Source organism: Mytilus californianus, unplaced genomic scaffold (assembly GCF_021869535.1).
Source record: "Mytilus californianus isolate M0D057914Y unplaced genomic scaffold, xbMytCali1.0.p SCAF_11, whole genome shotgun sequence".
Taxonomy (NCBI): Eukaryota; Metazoa; Mollusca; class Bivalvia; order Mytilida; family Mytilidae; genus Mytilus; species Mytilus californianus.
The window spans coordinates 4,905,247-4,930,828 of NW_026262593.1; the positions used below are offsets into that span (position 1 = coordinate 4,905,247).

Below are 25,582 nucleotides of genomic sequence, written 5' to 3' on the forward strand. Positions count from 1 at the left end.
TGCTTTACGTTCAGTGACAAATACTTCATACATGTCTAACAGACGCCTACTTTGGCAAAGGTTTTATTGCGGATTGAAGTTCAAGTTCAAAAGCTTTATTTATAGACGAACACAGAAAACATAAGCTCTATTGGGCTTTATATCGTCAAAAAACATTAAAACCGTGAAAATAAAAATAAGCAAATGACAACTATAGGTCACCATACGGCCTTCAACAATGGGCAAAACCCATACCGCATAGTCAGCTATAAAAGGTCCCAAAATGACAAATGTAAAACAAATTGAATTAAAACATGTCAAACGAGAAAACTAACTGATTTATGTACAAAACAATGAACGAAAAACAAATATGATATACCATGTATACAGCAGCAAACGACAACCACTGAATTACAGTCTCCTGACTTGGACAGGCATATGCAGAATGTGTTGGGGTTAAACAAATTTGTAGGCGCCAAACGTGACATGAAGTTATAATTATGTTATACTATGCAGAAATATTAAAAGTAATTAAGCAATCATTATTAAAAGCATATAAAGTAGTTTAAAACACATAAGCAGTTACAGCACATTAAGCAGAAAAGAACTATATAAATTAAAGCAATTAATTATTTGCAGGTATTAATTGCATTGACATGATGGACTCTTTTTGTGTATAATTTTATAAGTTTCTGTAGCTATTGCTTTTAATTTTCTGACTTGAAGAGGTGGAAGTTTTGACTTGTGTAAAATATCTTCATATGAACTATTATATATAATCTCATAAACAAATCTCAAGGCTCTCTTTTGGATGTTTTCCATATTAACTGTTTTTCACTACAAAAATGCCAGGTGACTGTGCAATAATTAAGATTAGAGAAAATAAAAGAGTAATAGATTGTTAAACGGCCAAGTCTATTCAGATATCTACCAATACCGTTGAAGTCAGCTGCTGTTATATATATTTCATTATTTCTCATCCAACCGAATTGCATTGGAATAGAGATGCTTATTATATATATAACATATATAATGCATATGTAACGACATACAAAAGTAGGACAGAGGAATTTACAAAACTTACTATAGCTTTAACAATACTGAAAAGGGTAACGCACATGGTTTACCTAGGAGACCCTACATGCATATCAATTAACCTTATTAATTTACACAACCTAGGAAACCTACATGCATATCAATTAACCTTATTAATTTACACAAGTTGTTTAGATCATATAGATTTTGTTGTTGTTTATCAGTTCATTAATTTCAATGATTTTGGTTGGTTTCTACTGGGACTATTATAGAATAGTCCCAGGTTTCTATATTTACTTCTCAATAACTGTTTACGGTAGAACTTGTTAAAATATAATGCAGTTCATTTCCAATGTCTCGAACTAGGGTTAAAACTAAGTAAAATCTTTCTATCTTCTCTTGGAATATTTTGCCATCTACCAGTCTCAAAAGCCAATTTATGCTTTTTGATTTTGTTTAAACATAGTATATATAGCCATGTAGCACTTATAAAATACTGGGTATCCAACACAAATGACAAACACAATCATCAAGTATGCCTTGTATTTTACATTTTATTTTATTAACCAGCATCATATCCGATTTATATATTTATGCAATGAAAACTTATATACAATTGCGGGAAGTTTTTCTTCGGCCTATCCACATAATAATGATAATAATGTTGTCTAGTTATTAATTATACGGAGTTTAATATCGATTTTCAAAGGATATCGGTTCAATTTTCCATATATTGTAAAAATATGTGTAGACTTTTTTAAAACGTTTTGCAAAATTTTAACAGAATTAATTTCATATTTGCTGATTTAGCCCCCTCCCCCACTCCTTTTTAATCTTTCAATATTCCTTCGCCTTACTATTTTTCAATGTGTTCAATATCTCTTAACGTTCCCCCGTCTTAATATATATTCGTATGTTCTTTTTGCGATACAGATGCATTTCCTTTTTACCCAGCATTATTTTTAAAACAATGGCTTGTTAAACTTTTTATTGCGAGATTTGTTAACCCCTCTTGTCAGTTATAATGAGTCTATAATATATGTTCATACCATTTTAGGCGGATTCCAGAATAATAGAGTTCATCCGTTCAACAATTCCGTATTCGCTCTCTCGAGTTAAGGATGTATTCTTCTGATGTTTCAGTCTCGTTGAAATCTCGTTCTGGAATTATTTCCAAAACATTTGATACAAGTGGAAAATATCAATGAATTTAAAAAATATTATAATCAAACTAAACTCTGTGAAAAAATTGTGTATTTACAATAAGTAGTTTTTGATTAATAAAATGTTCAAATTTTATAACCAATCCAGTCAGTCTCATCAGCAAAAATGTTGAGAAAATAGGTGAGGGGTACAAGAAATGATTTTACCAAAAATATGTATACCCCATATCCAATTTTTCTTTTCAAATTTATTTGATATGTATTTTATTAATCATTCATAACAAAGAAGTTGAAATAATATGCTTTTTGTTTTAAAAAAAGAGAAAAATCCCAAATTTACAAAATATCAGCATGGTCAATTTGACACGGAAAAACAACAAAATTTTATAAAACTTTCTAATATTATCACCTACCTATAGTTTTAAAAGTTAAATTTATTCAGATTGGTCAACTTCATCTTAAGTGAAATTATTAAAAACCCTTTAATTGTGAAAATGTGATTTTTTTCATGATAAAAGCCCAAAAATGGGTAAAAATTGATGAAAAATGGTAAAATCATTAAAATTAGGTACTATGAAATGGCCGTAGCAAAAAAGGAAATGCACCACCAAATGATTTTTTCTTCATCAAGTACTTTCTTAGTCATATAAACCCAACAATCAGGTTAAGAAAAAAGTATTATTCTAGAATTTTTTGGCTCCTCAGAGGTATACATCCTTAAAATGTTAAGTTGTTTCTATTGTGCTCAGTTCGGTCCTAGCTAGTTCACTTTATTTATTTCTTTTAATACTCTCAACAATTTCTGCTGTCTTGGCAATTGCATGATTTGTTACTTTTACCCTCCACCCTCCCCTCCCGCCGAAAGCAAAATAAAAAAAAAATATGTCGCTTTAACTTTTAAATGTTGAACAAATATTATGCAAGATAGGCGTTTCGTGGAAACTACATGCATTTCATTTTGTTAGGGGACGGACGACCTTTCGATATCTATTGGGTGGAGGACGGAGCAGGAGGATTTTTTGAGATGGAATATTAATCTGTTGCTCCACATACTTTGTTCTTTGATCTTCAATTTTGTGTGCAATTATTTCCTGCAATTTGTGTTACAGAATATTCGACCCAAACAAAAAAAATTGAGGAACAAATCATGGTAACAAATGATAAACAAATCGTATGATTTCTTTGTGATTTGAAAGTGATAAAATTTCACATGCAAATGAGCTAACAAATCACAATAACAAATCACGAACAAATTGCTTACAATTCATAAGCAAATCATAAACAAATTGTGAAGAAATTGTTTTGAAATCATTAACAAATCAGAATTAATTGCTTTCCTACTTCAAGCAAATCACAAACAAATTGTTTTCTAATCGTAAAGAAATTGTAAAGAAATTGTTATCAAATCTTTAACAAATCAGAAGTAAATCATATTCCTACCTCAAGCAAATCATAAACAAATTGTTTTCAAATTATGAAGAAATTATTAACAAATTGTTATCAAATCTTTAACAAATCAGAAGAAAATCATATATTCCTACCCCAAGCAAATCGTAAATAAATTGGCATCAATCATCAATTCACAGATTAAATCATTTACATCCAGATCAAAAATATGTTCTGCCCCTGAAAACCCCAAACTTTGAAGCGCAATTGTCTTCATTTTACCTTTAATAGCTACTCCTCTAATTGTAAAAAGGAATACTATCTTTGGTTGCGATGAGGGACGAATTGTTCCCTCTGTGTAGGTTTCTATTACTTTTCTCCCGAATTTGACTATAACGAAATTTGAAAAAAAAAAACATAGGCAACCACGTGTACTTAGTAGAATGATGTCGAATAGGTGATGGGTCTTAGTCTTGGTCCAAATCTGCTACATTGTATTATAGCTTTGTCCATTTTGTCCGGGACCTGGTCAGTAAACAACAATTAAAACATTGAACTTGCCAGTGAATTTTGTCTGCTGGCACGGGAAGCTAGTCTTGAAATGAATGTTTTGATCTGTTTACACATCTTTTACACATTTTTTTTTTGAAAATTAATCCTTACAGCACAAAAATATCATGATTATAACGAGATACTGAAATGCACAGTTTCTGAATTTTAAAGGTTAATTAACTTTTGAATAGTATTAGTTGAATATGTGAAATTATAAATAAATAACTGAGATTCCTTACCACCATTATCTTTCATAGACTGAATAAAACTCCTCATCTTGCAACCTTCTTTGTTCAGTTATTATAGAACAGTATTTGAAATTTGAATTTGACCTCAACCGGAAGTCAGAGAGATAGATAAACAAAGAAAGTTTAAATGCATTAATATTTTATTCATTGTAGCAAATCATCAATGAATCACACCAAGATAGCTAACAAAGTTAACAAATCATTTTATATTATATTCAAAGTTAACAAATCATAACGAAATCACACCATTCTAGCTAACAAAGTTAACAAATCTCTTTCAAATCATTTCATACGATATTCTAAGTAAACAAATCATAAAGAAATCACACAAAAACAGAAACAAATTGCTTACAAATCATACAATAGAAAGAAATCACAAAGAAATCAGTTTTAGGGAATTTGGAAAATTCTGATTTGTTTATGATTTGTTTAATGAATCGCAAGCAAATGGTACTAACAAATCGCAGAATCATGATTTGAAAGAGATTTGAATACGATTTGAAAGCAATTTGCTCATTTATTTTTCTGTTTGGGGATCATTTTCATCTTGTCTTGAGCAAGATTATTTACTCTCAGCTCTTACCAGGCCAGGATATTCATTTTCAAAATCCTCCTTCGGCATTTTGCATTTTGAAATATGCATAAAAAAGAAAAGTACCGAAAAATACTGATATGCTTTTACGTATCTTTTCCGAGATTTTGTTGTTCTTTTGTTTTTGCAGAAAGTTGTGGTGCGTTGCTGTTAAAAACATTTGGGGTTTAGATATATTTTAAGTAGTTCGCTCAGGAAACAATCATATTGTATGGAATGTCCCTAATCACCGATTACAACAAAGATTGTTTCCCCTGATTATAGAAAGCGAAAATGAGCTGATGAACTGAAAATACTGAGCAATGGCAATATTTAGTGTATATATAATAAATAAGGCTGGTGGTTTAATATACCAGTTTGACCATAATCATAGTCGACCAGAATTGGAGAAAACATTTGCATATCCTCTCAATTTAATGTTGAAAATTTATGATGATAAGGTGGTAGTTGCATTTGGAGAATGTGACGGGATAAAAGGTGATGAACACTCAGTAACAGGATGTCAAACTACAGTATTAAACTTAACAAATCATTATAAATTGTAACTATAGTTGTGCCAAATGCACGAACAAAAATACAGAAATATCCAATGCAGCATAAAGACCGCTGTTTTTTTTCTGCCAAACTAGTGTGTGGGTTCGTGGTCTAGTGGTTAAGACTGATAGCTACAGTGCTGAAGGTCCCGAGTTCGATTCTCACTCGAGACGTCGAATTTTCAGTACATCAGTAGGGTGATTTTCACCCTCCCACACACATCTCTGGTATCCAGACCGGAGTTTAAACTAAATTGGATACTTTGGGGGCCTCGGTAGGTCAAAGTTGTTCCAAGCTTGACCTGGAGATCAATCTTCTGAAATCTCTTCGGGTTGTCTGTTCCCCCCGAGAAGCCCGTGGTTCTCTCCGAGTACTTCGGCTTCCTCCACCATAATAACAGACTTCCCGGTGTCCTACACGCTCCCTTTGGGCGGTATTGGGGTGGGGATTGTTCTGGTGGTGGGTTAATATTGTAAAGGACACATCTCCATTAATCCTTAGGGAGTGTACATGGATCCGCTGTACCCTTGCAGTCAATCAAGGGGTGCGTCTAAACTGGCGGAATCTCGAAGTACATACATACATACATACTAGAAGAAATATTGGGGTCTGTCTTTTCACCACCGAACACTGCTGAACACCACCGAACACCCAAAAAGACCACTAACCCTTGAAAAAACAGTAATGTTACACAATAAAACAATAAAATCGATTAAATTACGTAAAATTTAATCCTATTCTCATGTTTTTCACATTTTTATGTGCATAAGTGATGTTAAAGTTGAGAATCAAATAAAAAAAAAACGCTTCCGGATCCAGCAATATTTTTTCCGGATTTACATTGTCTGTTTTTCATTGTATATTATCTTATGGTCTTTACTTTTCAATTATTAGAAATAAATTGTTCAAATAAGTTAAATCATTTTATTTAATGTGAAATTATCACAATAATTATATTTAAAAAAATGTTAGACTTGAAAGTGTACTGTTCTGACAACAGCCTTGCAAGACTGTTCTTTTTGGTTCTCTTGTTATCATTTCTTATTAATTTGTATATATATATGTATAAACATATTCATCCTCGTTCAGAAGGTAAGTCAAATATATAAATATAGATGAAAACAATATATTTAGGTGTGTTAGATGGTATTTTAATGTGTTCGGTGGTGTTCGGTGGTGAAAAGACCTACCGCTAATATTGGAACACATAATTTACCTGAAGCAATAGTTTGTAACTCCTCTACTGACTGTTGTAAGGAGTCGGTCACAAGAAAAAAAACCCTTCATACTTACCCACACCTACATGCATAACCAGTCAGGGGAATTACTGAAATAAGTGATTTATTAATCACTCATTTAACATGTTTAAGTAGCAAATTAGAAATTCTGTGATTTTGTAGTTTTACCAAAATTTTAAACATACAGGTTTAGATTATATCTAATTATTAGTAAAATTGAAAAAAAATGAACCTTTTGCTTCTTTAAAGTAGCAAGGTTTATGCCTTTGATGCAATCATTCATCTGTAAATTCTATATTTGTTGAAAAAAATGATATAATAAAGTTTTAAATAATGATCTGATACTTTCTTAACAGATTTTTCCCAGCAGTGGGAGTATTTTCCCTGTAAACTTCAAGGTTTCATCTTACAGATTATGTAATTAAATTTTTCTGTTCGCGACCAAAATTTTACTGTTCGGGGGTGTTGAAACTAGTGGAGGTAATTTAAATAATAATACTTTAAGAAGTGATTTTTTTTAAGGAACTAGAGGTATGATACTTAAGCAAGTGATTTTCATGTCATTATCCCAGATTCAGACAAGGTCATTGCCTGACATGACCGGTCATCCTATACAAACAGATGTTGGTTCTGATAATTTTAGCAACATAATTAGTCCCTGGATCATTAGTTTTATATATATAAAGCTACAATAAAATTAAATTACTTAGTCTAGTGATTTATTTGTACTACTTATATAGGTGATTATTAAAGAAAGACAACTCTTACTTCCAACATTTCTGAAAAAAGGTTATTTGAATCAGTGATTTCTTAAGTAAGTCCCCTGACTGATAATACATACCTTGTTTTTGTTTGATACAACAGTCAATCACATGTCAGTGCCGTTACTTAACCACAATGTTGTCAGAATTTATGTCATGCCGTACCCATATTTATATTTTAGGTTTTGCAAAGAGTTTCAGAAAACCACTCAAACTACATTTTCTGACATCATATCTGTCACGAGGTTATACTGTTATGTGTTTGAATTTTAGAGATCTATACCAGAAATATGGGTTATACTGAAGACCTGAACTTGGACCTGAAAAGACCTGAAAATATACGTTTCAATTTATTCAAATTTATACAATAACTTTTTAATTTGCCAATTGATTTTTTCAAGTTTGAATTTTATTAAACATGTTAAAGGTAAAGATCAACAAATAAAATGTTTTTTCCTACAGTTGTCAACCCAGATCCCTAAAACATTACAGGATGATTGCCCATATGTGGAAGTTGTGCACCTGCTATTATGGAATTGTTTGACCAATTTGTTCTCATTTTTCTACACTTTGGGACTTAAGTCATTTTTCGGCAAAATTTATGATAGAGGCTACAACTTTTGTGTAATCAACTCTTCCTACAGTTGTCAACCCAGATCCCTAAAACATCACAGGACGATTGCCCGTATGTGGAAGTTGTGCACCTGCTATTCAATGCTATTATGGAATACGTTTGATCCATATCATTTCCATTACCAGAAATACTCTTTTACTATACTCCGATTTCTCACGTCATTTAAACGTTTTATAGGCTAACTGGATCCCTGCATCTTTGAACTGACAACGTAATTGTGACTACTTGACATTTTTCATACACCTGTCTTAATTCTAATGTACATAATCCAACCCTGCCTAAAGACATGAAAGAAATATATTAATTTTATCGAAGCAGTCATATGTATGAATACACCCGTATTATTACAGCCTTTTGTCATCATAGGCTATTTCCTAGTATCGATAAACCTGAAAATCATAAACGGCATTTTCTTAAATTAAAATATATAAATAGAGGTATTGATTTTATTAACTTATCTAGTATATTCAATGACTCTACCATCCAAAGCCAAATACCTCCATATTTTGATAATATAGAACCACCTATTATTTCGTATTCTTATAAAAAACCCAGCAGAAGTTTGATTTTTAATTATACGTCAGTTACATCAGACGTCAATATAGAAAATAATGTTCCTTCCACTTGAGATTGTGAAACATCTAGTTTTAGATATGTTCCCTATGGTCATGTCCTTACAGGAGACCTCAACATCGTTGAAGACCGTGAGGTCATAACTTTTCTTAAGAAAGGACCGAAATATCGTCCTCCATCTAAAATAGATTGGAAACAGTGTCGTCAGATCATTAAAGACGCTCTGTCTGTCTACTGTAAAAATTGGTGTAAACGTGAAAAATCTGATAAAAAATCTCTAGACAGTTATTTGAATAATATTATGTATACTGTTAATATTCGTATATCTCATTTTGAAAACAATTCTGAAATTAGTAATAGGGTCCATGATATTCCCATTTCCAGAATAAAAAATAAACTCCAAGTACTCGCAAAGCGGTTTGTGTTCGTACCGGCAGACAAATCAGCAAATAATGTAGTGGTGGTGTGACGCATATACTACACGGAAGTTCTCCAAAACGAAATTATCAGTTCTTCTACATTCAGGTTCGTACGCTCCACAGAGAGTCAAATTGTAAACAAGCATACAACTGCCACTACCCAGCTAAAAGCCTCTTCTGACATTTGAAAGTCCCTACTATGTACTGGTTACCTAAATTGCACAAAAAAACATTTTAAATTTCGTTTCATCTCCGCATCTAGTAAGTGTTCTACTACTAATCTATCAGTGCTTCTAACTACCTCCCTTACTACTTTCAAAGAACTTGTTATTAACTTTTGTAATAAAGCTTATGAAAATAATGGTATTAATTATTTTTGGAGTGTTAAAAATTCTTTAGAGGTTTTAGATAAAATACATGCTTTTGATGGTCCTTTTAATTCTGTTGACAGTTATGATTTTTCTACTCTCTATACTACACTTCCACACAATCTTATCAAGAAAAAGTTTTCATATTTAATTAAATGGTCTTTTGAAAAATCTCATTACAAATTTATTTGCTGTAACTCGTTTAAAGCCTTTTTCTGTAACGAAAAAGGAAAGTATGCTAGATACACTTACTGGAAATGTGAAGATATGATTGAAGCTTTAAATTTTCTCCTGGACAACATATATGTACGTTTCGGCGATAGAATGTATTGACAGGTAGTAGGTATTCCTATGGGCACTAACTGCGCCCCTTTAATAGCAGATTTGTTCCTGTATTGCTATGAATCTCAGTTTATGACCAAACTCAGTAAAGACACGTCATTGTTACATTTGGTTGATACATTCAACAATACCTTCCGTTATCTAGATGATATTTTTTCGTTAAATAATCCAGAGTTCTCTAAATATACTACCGAAATTTACCCAATAGAACTTACTTTAACTAAATCTAACATAAACAACAGTAGTTGTCCTTTTCTGGATTTGGACATTTCAATCTCTAAAGGAAAACTCCATACGAAAATTTACGACAAAAGAGACGATTTTTCATTCCCTATTGTTAATTTTCCTTTTTTAGACGGCGATGTTCCTTTGGCTCCATCATACGGTGTATATATATCCCAACTCGTTCGTTATGCCCGTGTGTGTAGTGATGTCATAGATTTTAACGAACGTAATCAATGCATCACTGGTAAATTATTAAATCAAGAATTTCGTTACCATAAATTACGTAAAACTTTTGCTAAGTTCTTTCATAGATACAAAGATTTGATTAGTAAATTTGGCTGTACTTGTAGAAAACTGATTAAAAACGGTATTTCACATCCTAAATTTTACGGTAATATTGTACTTAAAGCCCGGAAATCACTATGTGATCCGTGTAAACTCATCGAACCTTTAAACAGGCTTATTAGTAAAGGTTATCTTACCAATGTTGTAATTAGATCTTTGAATATAGTTTACATTGGCACTAATATCGATTTTGTCATCAGCAAATTAAAGCATAACTAAATTTGTATTTTTTTTCAAGTGGGATGTATAAAGACACACCCACGTTCGTTTAGATCTATTATTAGAGGTTAAACTCCTAACTACCCTACTGTCTGTCGATACATTTATTTTTGGCATTGCACTAGTCATGTCTTCTTTGTCTGTCCATGACGTTAAAATACTAAATCCCTGGGATGTGTTTTAGTTGATTTTAGTCTCTGATGCATGATTTTTTATTATTAATTGTTTTGGCTTTTAACTAGCTGTCAGTAACTGCGAGTACTCTCAAATCGTACTTTCTTGTTTATTTGACCTGTTGATACTAATTGTATTGCTTTTTTGTTATTTAATGTTATTCAGGGTTATATCTGGTCTATATACCAGCTTTGATAAGTGTTTGGTATAACTATAAATTTTCACTTCGTACTATGAACATCAAAATTATTTATTTTGTAAAAATATTTCCTTTCTCTATTGGTACTGTACACATATACCTAACAACAAAATTATTTTCATTTACCTGTGTTTAAAGTTATTGCAAATGGATGGTATTTTTGTTCGAACATATTGTTTTTCTTTAATTGTTTAAAATTTCTTACCGATATTACATGTTACTTTTATTATTCTTCCCTTAGTTTATTTATTTTGTATTCAATATTATTTATTTTGTAAAAATATTTCCTTTCTCTATTGGTATTGTACACGTATACCTAACAACAAAATTATTTTCATTTACCTGTGTTTAAAGTTATTGCAAATGGATGGTATTTTTGTTCGAGCATATTTTTTTTTCTTTAATTGTTTAACATTTCTTACCGATATAACATGTTACTTTTATTATTCTTCCCTTAGTTTATTTATTTTGTATTTACATTGTGTCATAGGTCAAATTTATTTGTTCAGTGTATGTTCAATGGTGTTAATATGTCCTTTGATTGAGTTAAGCTATTTAGTTGATATTTTATAGTGTGTCTTTCTATGTTGTGATGTAACACTATTGTTTCAGAAAAAGGGTGAAGGTTTGGTACCATTAAAACGTTTAAACCCGCTGCATTTGTTTGCACCTGTCCTAAGTCAGGAATCTGATGTTCAGTAGTTGTCGTTTGTTGATGTGGTTCATAAGTGTTTCTCGTTTCTCGTTTTTTATATAGATTAGACCGTTGGTTTTCCCGTTTGAATGGTTTTACACTAGTAATTTTTTGGGACCCTTTATAGCTTACTGTTCAGTGTGAGCCAAGGCTTCGTGTTGAAGACCGTACTGTGACCTATAATGGTTTACTTTTATAAATTTTGACTTGGATGGAGAGTTGTCTCATCGGCACTCATACCACATCTTCTTATATCTATATATGGAATGTATCCCCATTAGAATATTCATTCCTTAGTTCAAGGTACTGATGTAGATTTTATGCCTAACAAATGCACAAATGATGCAGAAAAATAACGATTGGAATCAAGAGTATTGTTTGAGGATTTTTTCTCCTTTTTCCAGACTTTGGAACTTAAGTCATTCTCAGCAAAATTTATGATAGAGGCTACAAGTTTTGTGTAATCAACTTTTCCTACAGTTTTCAACCCAGATCCCTGAAACTTCACAGGAAAATTGAACATAAATTGAAGTTGTGCACCTGATATTATGGAATTGTTTTAGGATTTTTTTCTCATTTTTCTAAACTGGAACTTAGTAGTTTTTCTGGCAAATTTATGAAAGAGGGTACAGTTTGAAGTTTTCAACTTCTCCTAAAGTTTTAAACCAAGATCCCTAAGACTTCATACTTTTACAATCCTATAGCAATGGTAAAATGATTGTTTTTATTTTAAATTGTGGACAAAATTGCTCTTTCAAAATTTCCATATTTGGAAGCTTTCATGGGGAAAGAAATCCCCCTCAAATAGTGACAGTTGGCAGGTATGAGATTCCATAAAAAAAATAGCACTCATATTTTATTTAAAATTTAGAAAACCTGTTATGTTCAGTGTATATGTACCTTTCAGCTTTTAGCGTATTTACAGTTCATTTGAACAGTCAGGGGACTTATTGAAATAAGTGATTTTTAAATCACTTATTTAAATAGCAAATTCAAAGTTTTGTCACAAATTTTGATTTTGTAGTTTTACTAAAATTTTAAAAACATAGGTTTAGATAATATCTTTTCATTAGTAAAATTGAAAAAAATGAACTTTTTGCTTCTTTTAAGCAGCAAGGTTTGTGCCTTTGATGCTATCATTTAGCTGCAAATTCTATTTTATTTGAAAAAATGCTATAAAAATGGCTTTACATAATGAACTGATACTTTCTTAACAGATTTTTCCCAGCAGTGGGAGTATTTTTCCTGTAAATTTCAAGGTTTCATCTTATAGATTATGTAATAAAATTCTACTGTTCGCAATCAAAATTTCACTGTTCGGGGGGGGGGGGGGGGTGTTGAAATTAGTGGGGTTATTAACATAATGATACTTAAAGAAGTGATTTTTTGGAAGGAAATTGAGGTATGATACTTAAACAAGTGATTTTTATGTCATTATCCTAGATTTAGTACAAGGTCATCCTATCAACACAGATGTTGGTTCTGATAATTTTAGCAACATAATTAGTCCCTGGATCATTAGTATTCTATATTTAAAGCTACAATAAAATTAAAATCACTTAGTCTAGTGATTAATTTGTACTACTAAATAGGTGATTATTAAAGAAAGACAACTCTTACTTCCAACCTTTATGGACATAATGTTACTTGAATCAGTGATTTAGAAAATCACTCATTTAAGTAAGTCCCCTGACTGTTGAAATAAGCATAAACTGGAATGATTTGTAAATCAGGAGAAAACCCTGAAGTTAATTGCTCTAAAATAAAGAAATCAAATCAGGTAACTTGAGATTGTTGACCTCTGTCATACATGGTCATAGTGATAGAGTAGTTAAATTAGTATTAAATGATAGAAAAATTCCACAGGTACTTTTTAAACCTTTAGCACATTAACTTACTGGCTGAAATTAGATAAATAACAGACAGGGATATAGGGGATTACTGAAATTTACTAATCCCTGTAACATGAGGGGCCTGATGGGTTATTTTCGTTCTTCGTGATCGGCGCATTTTCGCTATTGTGATCCTTTTTTCTACAGATTTTTTTTTTTTTATATTTTCGTGATCCGTGATCATGGAAATTTATTTTCTGTGAATCGTGATTGACAAAAAAATTAACTCATGAATCGTGATGAGACACCCCCCCCCCCCCCCCCCCCCCCCCACCCCATCAGGCCCCTCTAACATGATTATAAATTTTGATAAAATCACTTGTTGAAGAAGTATTACATAGAATTAAGAATTGATTAAATTTGAGAGGAGTATACAGACAAAAGATTACTTAAAGTTAAAAAATAATGACAAAAGCATTACTTCTATTAGTTATTTAGTTATTCTATACATCTTTGAAATAATTAATGATTACAATTACATAAGGAGCATTTAATTGTTTTGGGTTACAAATTATCAATGGTTTAAGAAGGGAGCACAAATAATGACTACCATAAATTTTAGAGTTTATTGTGGTGTCCATTTTGCTAAACAAGTATGCATTATGTTCAGGGACCAGCTAAAGTCTGCCTCTGGGTGCAGGATTTTCTGGCTGTGTTGAAGACCCATTGGACTGTTGGAGTTGCTTTCTGCTCTTGGTCCGGTTGTTGTCTCGTTGACACATTCCATATTTCCATTCTCTATGCTAACATAAAAACAATAGACACAAAGCACTGATATCAGACTACTTGCAGATACTGAAGGCTAGTTCAAAGCCAATTACAACTAATAAATAAATCTGGTTCTCCCAGACTAAAAAGAACTATCTAACACTAATTATGTAAATGCTAAGTTAAAACTGTTTGTAAATAGTTTATAGTTGCTAAGTATTTTCATAACACTGAATCTGTTTTTAATATATTTTCTATTTCAAGTCATAAAATAATGTAAATATTCATAAACACTACAAGTAGGCCATGCTTCTTTTGTAATTTAGAATGATTCTTCTTTGTATAATTTGATTCCACAACACCTGTAATAAATAGGAGAAAGATTATATATTTGTCCAATCTGCATGAGTAAAAAGAGAAAAATTATATATTTGTCCAATCTGCATGAGTAAAAAGAGAAAAATTATATATTTGTCCAATCTGCATGAGTAAAAAGAGAAAAATTATATATTTGTTTAATCTGCATGAGTAAAAAGAGAAAGATTATATATTTGTCCAATCTGCATGAGTAAAAAGAGAAAAATTATATATTTGTCCAATCTGCATGAGTCAAAAGAGAAAGATTATATATTTGTCCAATCTGCATGAGTAAAAGGAGAAAGATTATATATTTGTCCAATCTGCATGAGTAAAAGGAGAAACATGCATGATGACGGGTATTATAATATAAATATACTTTGGCTAGAGGTATAGGGGGAGGGTTGTGATTGTCCAATCTGCACGAGTAAAAGTAGAAACATGCATGATGACGGGTATTATAATATAAATATACTTGGCTAGAGGTATAGGGGTGGGGTTGTGATTGTCCAATCTGCATGAGTAAAAGGAGAAACATGCATGATGACGGGTATTATAATATAAATATACTTTGGCTAGAGGTATAGGGGGAGGGTTGAGATCTCACAAAACATGTTTAACCCCTCTGCATTTTTGCGCCTGTCCTGTCAGGAGCCTCTGGCCTTTGTTAGGCTTGTATTTTTTTTAATTTAAGTTCATTTATATGGTTTTGAGTTTAGTATGACGTCCATTTTCATTGAACTAGTACACATTTTTATTTAGGGGCCAGCCTCAAGGTGCTGGATTTTCTCGCTGTGTTGAAGGTATAAAACCACTAATTTATAGCCCCATTGCTTTCTATGTTAAATTCTGCAATTTCAAGCATAAATGGCTACTTTACCTTAAGTTCAAATAAAGTGGCAGTTATTTCATGTCAAAACTGTACCTTATGCTGACTTGTGCTGAAAAAATCAACATACCTTTAATTGCATATTAGAGCGTACTGGTTCCCGGAAGTTTGATAGTACAAAAACAGGAACTTCTGATCTGAACAACAGGCCAAATGAGCCCTCCTATTAAAATTTCCTATACTTCTTTATTATTCAAATAAAACTTTCAACAAGGGTTCTACAGTGACCCCAAGTACCCAAGCTTTCATTTGATACTAAAACTACCCAAATATTCCCACTATTGACAAAGATACAGCTATGCGTAGGAACTATTTTGTTTAAAATATGTACTACTTTCTTGTATGTTCTTTCCGACCGGGCCTGAATTAGTGGTTCTATACCTATAACAGCACCAAACTTGTTATATTGACTTCTGCTTGACTTAATTTCCTTCTATGATCTATTTCTAGCATAGAAAAACACATAAAGCTTTTGTCAAAACACTATATCACTGAATTCAAGCTCAAATTGGACTGGTAGTAACATATGCGTTAAACAAAGAAAACTACATATGGATACTAATAGTGACAGATATGACACTTTTTCAATTTTTACCAGTTCTGATTTGTTAATATCTACTCAAATAACAGTGTTCTTACCTATATGTCTTATTTTTATCAGAGATTCTTCCTTGAATATAAATATAGTGGTCCAAACATAAAATATAATTGATAATTTTGTCCCCCCTTTTTTCTACATGTTGGAAAAGGAGAGTGATTAGGTAAAAAAACCATACTTTTATATATAAACATGGATCAACAAAGCAATTTATGTATCTCCAAGCTAGACAACTTGCTAAACTGGTTATAAAATGCATTTCAAGTGAGATTTTGGAATTCCTATATAAGTATACACCAATTTTCCTTGAAATAAATAATTCACCAAGAAACACAATGAAACGTGAACACTCACTAGATAATTTGACCAAAAACAATATTTATACTATAAACTAGTCATGATATACAAGTTTCATTGGTTTCAGTGTTAGATAATCCAAAAATTTAAATTTCAGGTAAAATCTTAACTGTGTGCATGCTAAATGACCAAAAAAGGCTAAAATACCTTATTGTAGCAATTTGAGGGTTGTAATTTGACACTAACATAATAAATACATAAAAAAAATAATGTAACATGATTTCTGACAACAAATGTGACCAATTTTCACTGTAAAGGGTATGATTTCTAAAAATAGAATTTCACATGCCTGTCAGTAATAGGTATAAAACCACTAATTTATAGCCCCATTGCTTTCTATGTTAAATTCTGCAATTTCAAGCATAAATGGCTACTTTACCTTAAGTTCAAATAAAGTGGCAGTTATTTCATGTCAAAACTGTACCTTATGCTGACTTGTGCTGAAAAAATCAACATACCTTTAATTGCATATTAGAGCGTACTGGTTCCCGGAAGTTTGATAGTACAAAAACAGGAACTTCTGATCTGAACAACAGGCCAAATGAGCCCTCCTATTAAAATTTCCTATACTTCTTTATTATTCAAATAAAACTTTCAACAAGGGTTCTACAGTGACCCCAAGTACCCAAGCTTTCATTTGATACTAAAACTACCCAAATATTCCCACTATTGACAAAGATACAGCTATGCGTAGGAACTATTTTGTTTAAAATATGTACTACTTTCTTGTATGTTCTTTCCGACCGGGCCTGAATTAGTGGTTCTATACCTGAAGACCCATTGTAGTTAAGGGTGCCCAGTCATCAAATTTGATCGATTTGGGTTAACGGAATAACACACGGCTATATTTTATATCATTGGAAAGAGGAGAACCAGCCTCGTCGAAATATTGATGTCGTCGTTGTCTGCAGTGGTCACGATTTTCTTAAATTTGGGTCAAAGGTCAAATCTAAATTTTCAAGGAAAACGTAGAGTCACAAGTAGACTGCTGGCCACCCCTACATACTTGCGCTTATAGCAAAATAAATTCGAATAATCCAAAGTATTATAACTAAAGTTTCTATATTTAGGACTAATTTGATAATTTTATTGCCAAATATGGTTCGAGATTGACATTTGTACTTATAGGGTGCACATTTACAATTTTCATTCAGCTGTTAAATAATAGTGACCTTGACCTTTTAAAAGTTCCAAAATCGGAATTTTTACATAACATGCATAAGATTCGATAAGCATGTTAAGAGGTGTTTTTTAGATATTAACATTTATAAGTTGCCTTCCCAAAATGTTATTTTTTCCGTCTTTTGATAGAAGGTGTTCGTCATGACTTTCTGGGTAAATATCCAATTTTCTTTTGGTGAAAGTGGAAGCTCATCAAATAGTACTTAGTTCCAAAACTGATGAATATTAATGCAGAATTGATTGAATTAGCAGGTCTGAGTATATATTTGCTTTACAGAAATAAAAAACAAACTGCAAATGGTGAAAAAGGGGAGGGTTTATGTTACAAGTTATGAAAACAAAATGAGAATTAGAAACAGCAGGCTAATCACTCCATCTTACACACTTATATCAAGTGTAATGTACATGACTTATTGAACATAGATTGGCCTACAATTGACATGAAGTTATAGATTATCTACAAAAAGAAAGTTTTGTACAGCATCGATGTATTTTACAAACACTTGTAAACAACATCAATCTAATTAAAATATAGATCTCTGATTTCGTTATACTCATTTGAGCTTATATATAAGAGCACGCGAGTTAATAAAGATCAGAATTTTAATAAGAGCGAAACAACATAGAAAAATTACCAAAGCTAGTAGTAGCTATTACGTTTCATTGTCTACTGTTAAGTTGAAAGCCCTTCGACTAGGTTTAGGTAAGATAGCTAATTTCAGTTGTTCTTTTTTAAATCGCATTCGACGCAAGAAGCAGAATGCGAGGCATACAGAATACAATCTGATGGTGGTGGTGGCAACACCGTAAACTATTTGTATAGCTTTATATTTCAGAGGGCAGAGGAACTGGATGATTCATACTTTGTATATAGATGCATTGTGTTAAGAAGTTTCCGTCATATAATCATTATTCTTGACCTCATATTCATGGTTGAGTGACTGCTAAAAAACTGTATAGCTTTTTATACGACCGCAAAAATTAAAAATTTTTTGGTCGTATATTGGTATCTCATTGTTGTCGTCGTCGTCGTTGTCAGCATTGTCTGAAGACAGATGGTTTCCGGATAATAACTTTAGTATAAGTAAATAGAAATCAATAAAATTTTAACACAAGGTATGTAACCACATAAGGTTGGGATTGATTTTGGGGGTTATGGTCCCAAAGGTTTAGGAATTAGGGGCCAAATAAGGGGCCCAAATAAGCATTTTTGCAGTTTCCAGACAATAACTTGTGTTTAAGTGTATGAATCTCTCTGAAATTATACCACAAGTTTTCATACAACAAAGGGATGGTTATGGGGGTTATGGCTCAAACCATTTAGCAATTAGGGGCATAAAAGGGGGAAAACAAGGGTTTTTATGGTTAAAGGACAATTTAGACAATTTAAAAGCAGTGTAAGGGAGGTAATCCAATCCATTTAAAGAATACTGTTGTATATATGTTTGATTACCTCCCTTACACTGCTTGTAAATTATGTATTAAGAAATGATGATTGTCTTGAGATGATTAGCTGTAAATTTATTTTTAGAAGTTACTGTTAATTAATATTAATTTTAACCATGACTGTATGTCATTTTATATTTTAATATTTTATGATGTATTTAAATGAGTAGTTATCGTTGCAAACTCCCTTAGAAATTTGAATTGAGATTATTTTTGAATAAGGGAAAGGGAGTTGAAAAATTTGGAGGGGAGGGAGGGAGGGGGGGGAGGGGTAAATAAGAATTTGTGGGGGGGGGGGGTGGCTACAAATTTTCTCATTTCAGATTTCAGAAATTAAAAAGAAAATTTCTTCAAATATTTTTTTTGGGGGGAGGGGGGTTAATATTCAACAGTATAGTGTATTGCACAAAAGCAAAAAAAAACAGGTAAATTTTTTTTTTGGGGTGGGGGGGGGCAATTCGCAACAGCATAGTGTATTTCACACAAAAGCATAAAATTGAATATAAATTCAAATCATATAACCAATTTTAAGTTCTTTGACTACACTTATTCTGTGTCAGAAACCTATTATGTGTCAAATATTTAATTACAATCCAAATTCAGACCTGTATCAAGCGCGAATAATGTGTCCATTTTGGCTGCAACTTTTCAGGGTTGGATATCTGCGGTCGTATCCAGCTGCACTCAGCGAAGCAATTTATTTCGTCATGTGAATGTCTCAATTATCACGAGTTCTAGGATAACTATATTTGGTAACTAATATACGGTATTCTTGCAAGGTCTACATGACCATCAGACATGATCCACCTGACCTCTACCTAATTTCATGGATCAGTGAATAAGGTTAAGTTTCAGTGGTCAAGTCTGTACAGTCTCAGATAGTAGTGGGTTAAATATATTTGGTGTATGGAATGGTCACAAGGTGTACGTGATTTTGTGGCAGAATTCATCTGACCTTACCTCATTTACATCATTTTGTACATGGAACATTGATAGTGTTAATTTTATGTAATATTTGTTGTATAATATAAAACTTGGAGATGTGGAAGCAAGCAATTATAGGCAACTGTACAGCCTTCAACAATGTGAAAAACTCATTCCGTATGGTCAGTTATAAAAAGGCCCTTTATGAAAAAAATGAAGTTTTACGGTAATGATGTTTATGATCATACTTTTCTCAGACTATTGATGACGTCCTTTCATTAGTGTTCAGTAAGGGAACACTCATTTGATTTCGAAAACAGGGAGGGAATAAGGATTTTGAAAATGAATTACTTGGCCTGGTATGAACTGAATGATTGACTTTGCACAAGACAGGATGAGAATGAACACTCTTCAACATGAAATGCAGGAAAGTCATGATAGTTGAGGATATGAATGTGTACAAAAGTGAAAATAAATTTTCGCGCCATCAGCCCCATCCCTTTCTTCAGAATATAAAATGTTCTACCCTAATGCCGAGTACTTTATATCGGTACTTTGTGTTTTTTGTCTTCATGTTAGTTGTTTTTGTCCTTCATGCCGATTTGATAAGTCAAGACATTTCAAACTGTTTTTCAGCAGATTTTTCTTATGCTGTGTTGTTATACCTTTGTCCAGGTCAGGGGAGGTATGAAGGATCACAAACATGTTTAACCCCTCTAAATTCTGCTTACCCTTCCGGAGCACCTGAGGTCACCCCCAGCTTTTGGTGGGGTTCGTGTTGCTTAGTCTTTAGTTTACTGTGTTGTGTCATCTGTACTATTATTTGTCTGTTTGTCTTTTTTATTTTTGGCCATGGCGTTGTCAGTTTGTTTTCAATCTGTGTGTTTGACTGTCCCTCTGGTATCTTTCGTCCCTATTTTCTGTATATGTCTGATTAAAATCAGGAGCCTGCAATTAAGTGGTTGTCCTTGGTTGCTGTCTTTTGTATCTGTTTTTTTGTTGTTGCACGAACTGTGGTATATTTTTGTTGTCCTTCCCACCTAGTGGGATTTAGGTAGAAAACATCATACAAGATTTTTGATGTGCCATATTCTGGGTGTGAAACAAAACCGATCGATTTGACTCTTATACTACATAGTACAATTATAACAAAATATTTATTCAATAAAAAGTTTAAAGTTTTGAAAAACAGACACAAAACAGATTTCTCCAAACAAAGTGACAATCTATAAAGTTAGCTTGCTATTCACAAAAAAAAAATCAACCACACAACAAGCAAAAAAGACAAATGTTTTGAGTGACCTCTGTCCTTGTTAATGACCTTATAGTGTAAGCAACAAAATTATTAATGGCACGAGATAATCCGTGTTTAATCAATACCAAAATGTTGCCTTAATTTGTGTTTTTAAATGCTAATTTCTTCAAAACGATTTTTATTTCACTCATGCAATTTGGCACACACATGCACGGTGTCTTATTGCTTAAATCAGAGTAAAAAATATTGTGATGATACACGTAATAATTTTGCTTTCAATGAAAATAGGGTAAATTTCAGGTAAAATTTTACTCTTGCTAAAATGCTGAAATACTTATATCAAAATCACTTAAATACTTTCCGATTTCGTTATATGATATATTTAATATATAAACTATATTATAGGTACTGTTTTAACTTCCTACAAAGAACGCAATAATTTTATTTTTCATGTTAAAGATTCCCTGTAAAATACAGTATCTGATGTTCCCCTGTAAAAACATGAAAGTTAGAAAATCGTGACCATAGGAACTTACAACGACAATCATGATTGTAAAATATATTGATTTTCCTATAATGTGCAAAAAAATCAGCCGTGTCTTATCCGTTAACTCAAACTCATTGGACATTAGGCACCCTACTATTGGTGGCCTTTGGCTGTTTGGTCGGGTTGTTGTCTCTTTGACATATTCCCCATTTCCATCTCAATTTTATTTAATTTGCTATAACAACAGACAAATAAGTTTACAATGTTTTATAAGAGATCTGTAACATTTAACTTCTTCTTATTTCAGTTGGTCATTGTGTACTTGGAATTAATGGTATTACTGCAGAAGGAAGATATTTGCAAGATGGCAGAGAAATCTTAGAAGTTTTATCTTCACCAGAAAATTACCCCATTAACATAAAATTTGGGAGGCAAAAATTATCAACAAATGAAAAAATTATGTTGGCTAGCATGTTTCATTCGTACGTATTGTAGTGATTTTGTGTTACTGGTGTATTTTAGCTTACTACATATTAAACAGTAGGTACCGTATAGCGGGTTATTATCACAGGTGTAAAATTTCGCGATTTTCATTGAATTAGGTATACGAAATATTTTGGCGGTTATTATTTTGGCGGATTTAAAACTTTATCAATACCTTTGCATGTACACCTTTAATTTGGCGGAATTTATTTTGGCGAATTTGTTCTATCCGCGAAAATAAGCGAAAATTTACACCCCGCGAAAATAACCCGCTATACAGTAGCTTAAAGGGTCAAGTGAGCTATTCTCATCACTTGGTGTACATGGTCCTTTGTCTTCTGTAGTTGTCCATTAACTTTTACAAAGATCTTTTCCCCTGAAACTACTGGGCCAATTGATACTAAACTTTGCCACAATCATCATTGAGATGTCTAGTTTAAAAAATGTGTGTCCTGTGATTTGGCCTACCAACCAATATGGCTTATATTCATGCCTAAAAATCGAACATAAGGGTAAAATGCAAACTTCCGAAAATTTTGTCTTTTATCTTGAAAACTGCTATAGATGAAGCAAAAATGTTCCCCATCGATGAGATCATCCTACTGTCTGTTTACTTAAAAACAATGTTAGACAACTTCTTATAGGAGATATATCCCTTATAAGACAAATTTTATCAATTATTTTCATTTAAATAACATTTAACAGTAAAAACTAGAAAATAGAAAAGAAACTGAAAACAAAAAAAAAGATCAGCAATACAAGATCAACAAACATGACAAAAAAGAGAATTTAGTTGTAAATTATATTCTAGTCTACAAAGTTGGTGAGTAGCCATTGTTGAAGATACACAAGATTGAGGTGACCAACACAGGTTCCTTTAAGTCTATATATATATTATATATTTTGTATTTCTGTTTGCCTTTACATGCTTGTTTTTATGGCAGTTTCTGCCTTTTTGCCATTATATAGAATTCATATTTGTCACTGACCAGAGTCTTCAGGTACTCATACCAAACTAGTTGAATTAGATTATTTTTCTGCTGTGTTGAATATCCTATGTTTTGTAGTTAAATAAATTTTGAAAAAATTCTTTAAAAAATGGCTGTTTCAAAATTTTGATAATAACTGTTCAAAACAGGATTTGTTATTTTGATCAGATTATATAATTTACACTTACTTACGGTATCTGTGAAACCTGCCTCCTATGGCATTGATAGATAGGTAAATAACAGATTTGTTTGTTGTTTTCAGATTATTTACAATTGGTTCCCAGCTTTCTCCAGAACCTAGATCTTCTGGTATAGAGTTGTTGGAGACAGATGTATTTAAACTTCATTGTCATCAGACTATGACAGGTAAATCATAGTTATAAACTTTTGAAAATGAATCCTTTTACAATATATAAAATGAAGCCTTTTATTTAAAGATAATTGATGTGTATATATCATGTATATATATATATATAAATTTTAAACAGTAAGTAATTTCAAATGTTATAAATATTCACAGAAATTTTGGGGTCAAGAGATAGCATTTATTTAATTTACTATAAATTCACAAAAATTACATCATTTAACACATATTTGTGAGTTGGAATAATGGAGCACAGGCAAGTACCAAATATATGTTTACATTACAGGTGTTGGTCATAAAGACAAACAAATTCATAATTATTTATTTGATTTGAATGTGCATTATATTTGCTGATCCAAAAACTAGTTGAAAATTGACCAATATCTTTGGATTATTCACCAAAACATGTAGAAGGCAAGTTTCCATGACATTACACATACACATTTATGATATAAGAAATTGGGCTTTGTCTTCATTATATTAAAAATTTTGTTTCCTAACTGCTGTTGTATTATCATGATTAAACAATATATGGTTTTGTTTTTCAGGAATTAAATTTATTGTGATAGCAGATCCTAGGCAAACTGGTGTTGATGTGTTTCTTAAAAGACTTTATGAGATTTATGCTGATTTTGCATTAAAAAATCCATTTTATTCCTTGGATATGCCTATAAGGTAAAGAAGTTTACCAGCTAGTTCAATTCTATAATAAAAAGATCCTCCTCATTACTGAGCTCTAGCATTGGGCCAAATTTGATGGATGAGTTGTTGATCTTTCTAGGTATCTGTAGTTTTCCAAAGGTTTAATAACATGAATGTACAGCTTCATAATTACATTTTAAGAATCCATACTTTTGATTGGCTGAAAGCAATTGCACGGCTTTCCAATGTCAAAGTGTATTTGTCAATAAAATTCAACATTCATGACAGGACATACTTTTCATGACAATGTGGCAACAATGCACAGGAAAACAAACAAAAAATTGTTGTAATTTCATGGTTGTAGAATTAACATGTCATAATAAGAATTGAATGCTTCTTCTGGTAATTTTATAGGGTTATAAAATTGTTGATCTTGCGCACATTTTTAGTTTGAAGCCGTTCTGCAATTCATACAAAATGTGCTTCTGTCAATGCTTTAACGATCCTATAAAATTACAAAAAAGCATTCAATTCTTGAATAAAATGTTTGACATATTATTCTTTAGGAAAGGGTAAAAATCTATTGAGGCTCTCAGCCAATATCCAAATTTCCAAATTGTCAGACTGCTTCTTATAAAGTATTTAAATGATTAAAAGTGTCATAAACTAATCTAAAATTGACATAGAACTGTAATATTATGTCATAAGGCTTTTTCTGAAATTTATGTAGAAGTAGTTCTTTTTCATTCAGCAAAGATTGTTATAGTTTAAACAAATAGTTGCAAATATGTATACAAATTCTAAGCATTGTGAGTAGGGATGAAGGGTAAATTGACATAAAAATATGATGGTATAAGTTGCATGGGCATAAGATGAACAGCATATTGCCCATTACTGTATTACTTTTATAAACATTTTTGTTTGTTTTTTCAGATGTGACCTGTTTGATACAAATCTACAGCAAACAATAGAACAAACTGAAAGACAAGGAATAAATACTGTATAATAAACATATGATGTCTTTTATAAATGTCATCCTTTTTAAAGATATTGAATTTATTGAAATCTATGTTGTAATATTTCATATAATTTTTGTTTTAAAAAAAAAATTTTAGAAAAAAAAAAATGAAAGCCTTTCTGAACAGATAAGATGCATTGATAAAACTGTTTGTGGATACATAAAAAATAGGACCCTCTAAAAAATAGGACCCTTCTAAAAAATAGGCTCCTCCTGAAAAAAGGCTCCCTTCTTCATCTCAATTGGATGGAACTAGAGCAAAGCATTTTGTAAAGATTAAGAATTAATGTTTTTTCATATAAACTCATAGA

At 31.8% G+C, this 25,582-nt stretch overlaps 1 protein-coding gene across 1 annotated transcript; it reads left to right on the top strand.

Moving 5' to 3' along the window:
• Positions 1–5,193: 5,193 nt before the first annotated feature.
• Positions 5,194–25,527, top strand: LOC127719415 (trafficking protein particle complex subunit 4-like). The gene is made up of 5 exons (XM_052225519.1): positions 5,194–5,432; positions 22,083–22,257; positions 23,510–23,613; positions 24,160–24,286; positions 25,187–25,527. The coding sequence occupies exons 1-5, from the start codon at positions 5,258–5,260 to the stop codon at positions 25,257–25,259; spliced, it is 654 nt and encodes a 217-aa protein (XP_052081479.1). The 5' UTR covers positions 5,194–5,257; the 3' UTR covers positions 25,260–25,527.
• The last annotated feature ends 55 nt before the right edge of the window (positions 25,528–25,582 follow it).

Excerpts from the sequence above, each read along its gene's own strand:
- LOC127719415 (XM_052225519.1), top strand. The coding sequence starts at position 5,258 with ATGGCAATATTTAGTGTATATATAATAAATAAGGCTGGTGGTTTAATA. Across the intron at positions 5,433-22,082 it reads AGAATGTGACGGGATAAAAG|TTGGTCATTGTGTACTTGGA; the intron begins GTGATGAACACT and ends TTCTTATTTCAG. Across the intron at positions 23,614-24,159 it reads TTGTCATCAGACTATGACAG|GAATTAAATTTATTGTGATA; the intron begins GTAAATCATAGT and ends TTTGTTTTTCAG.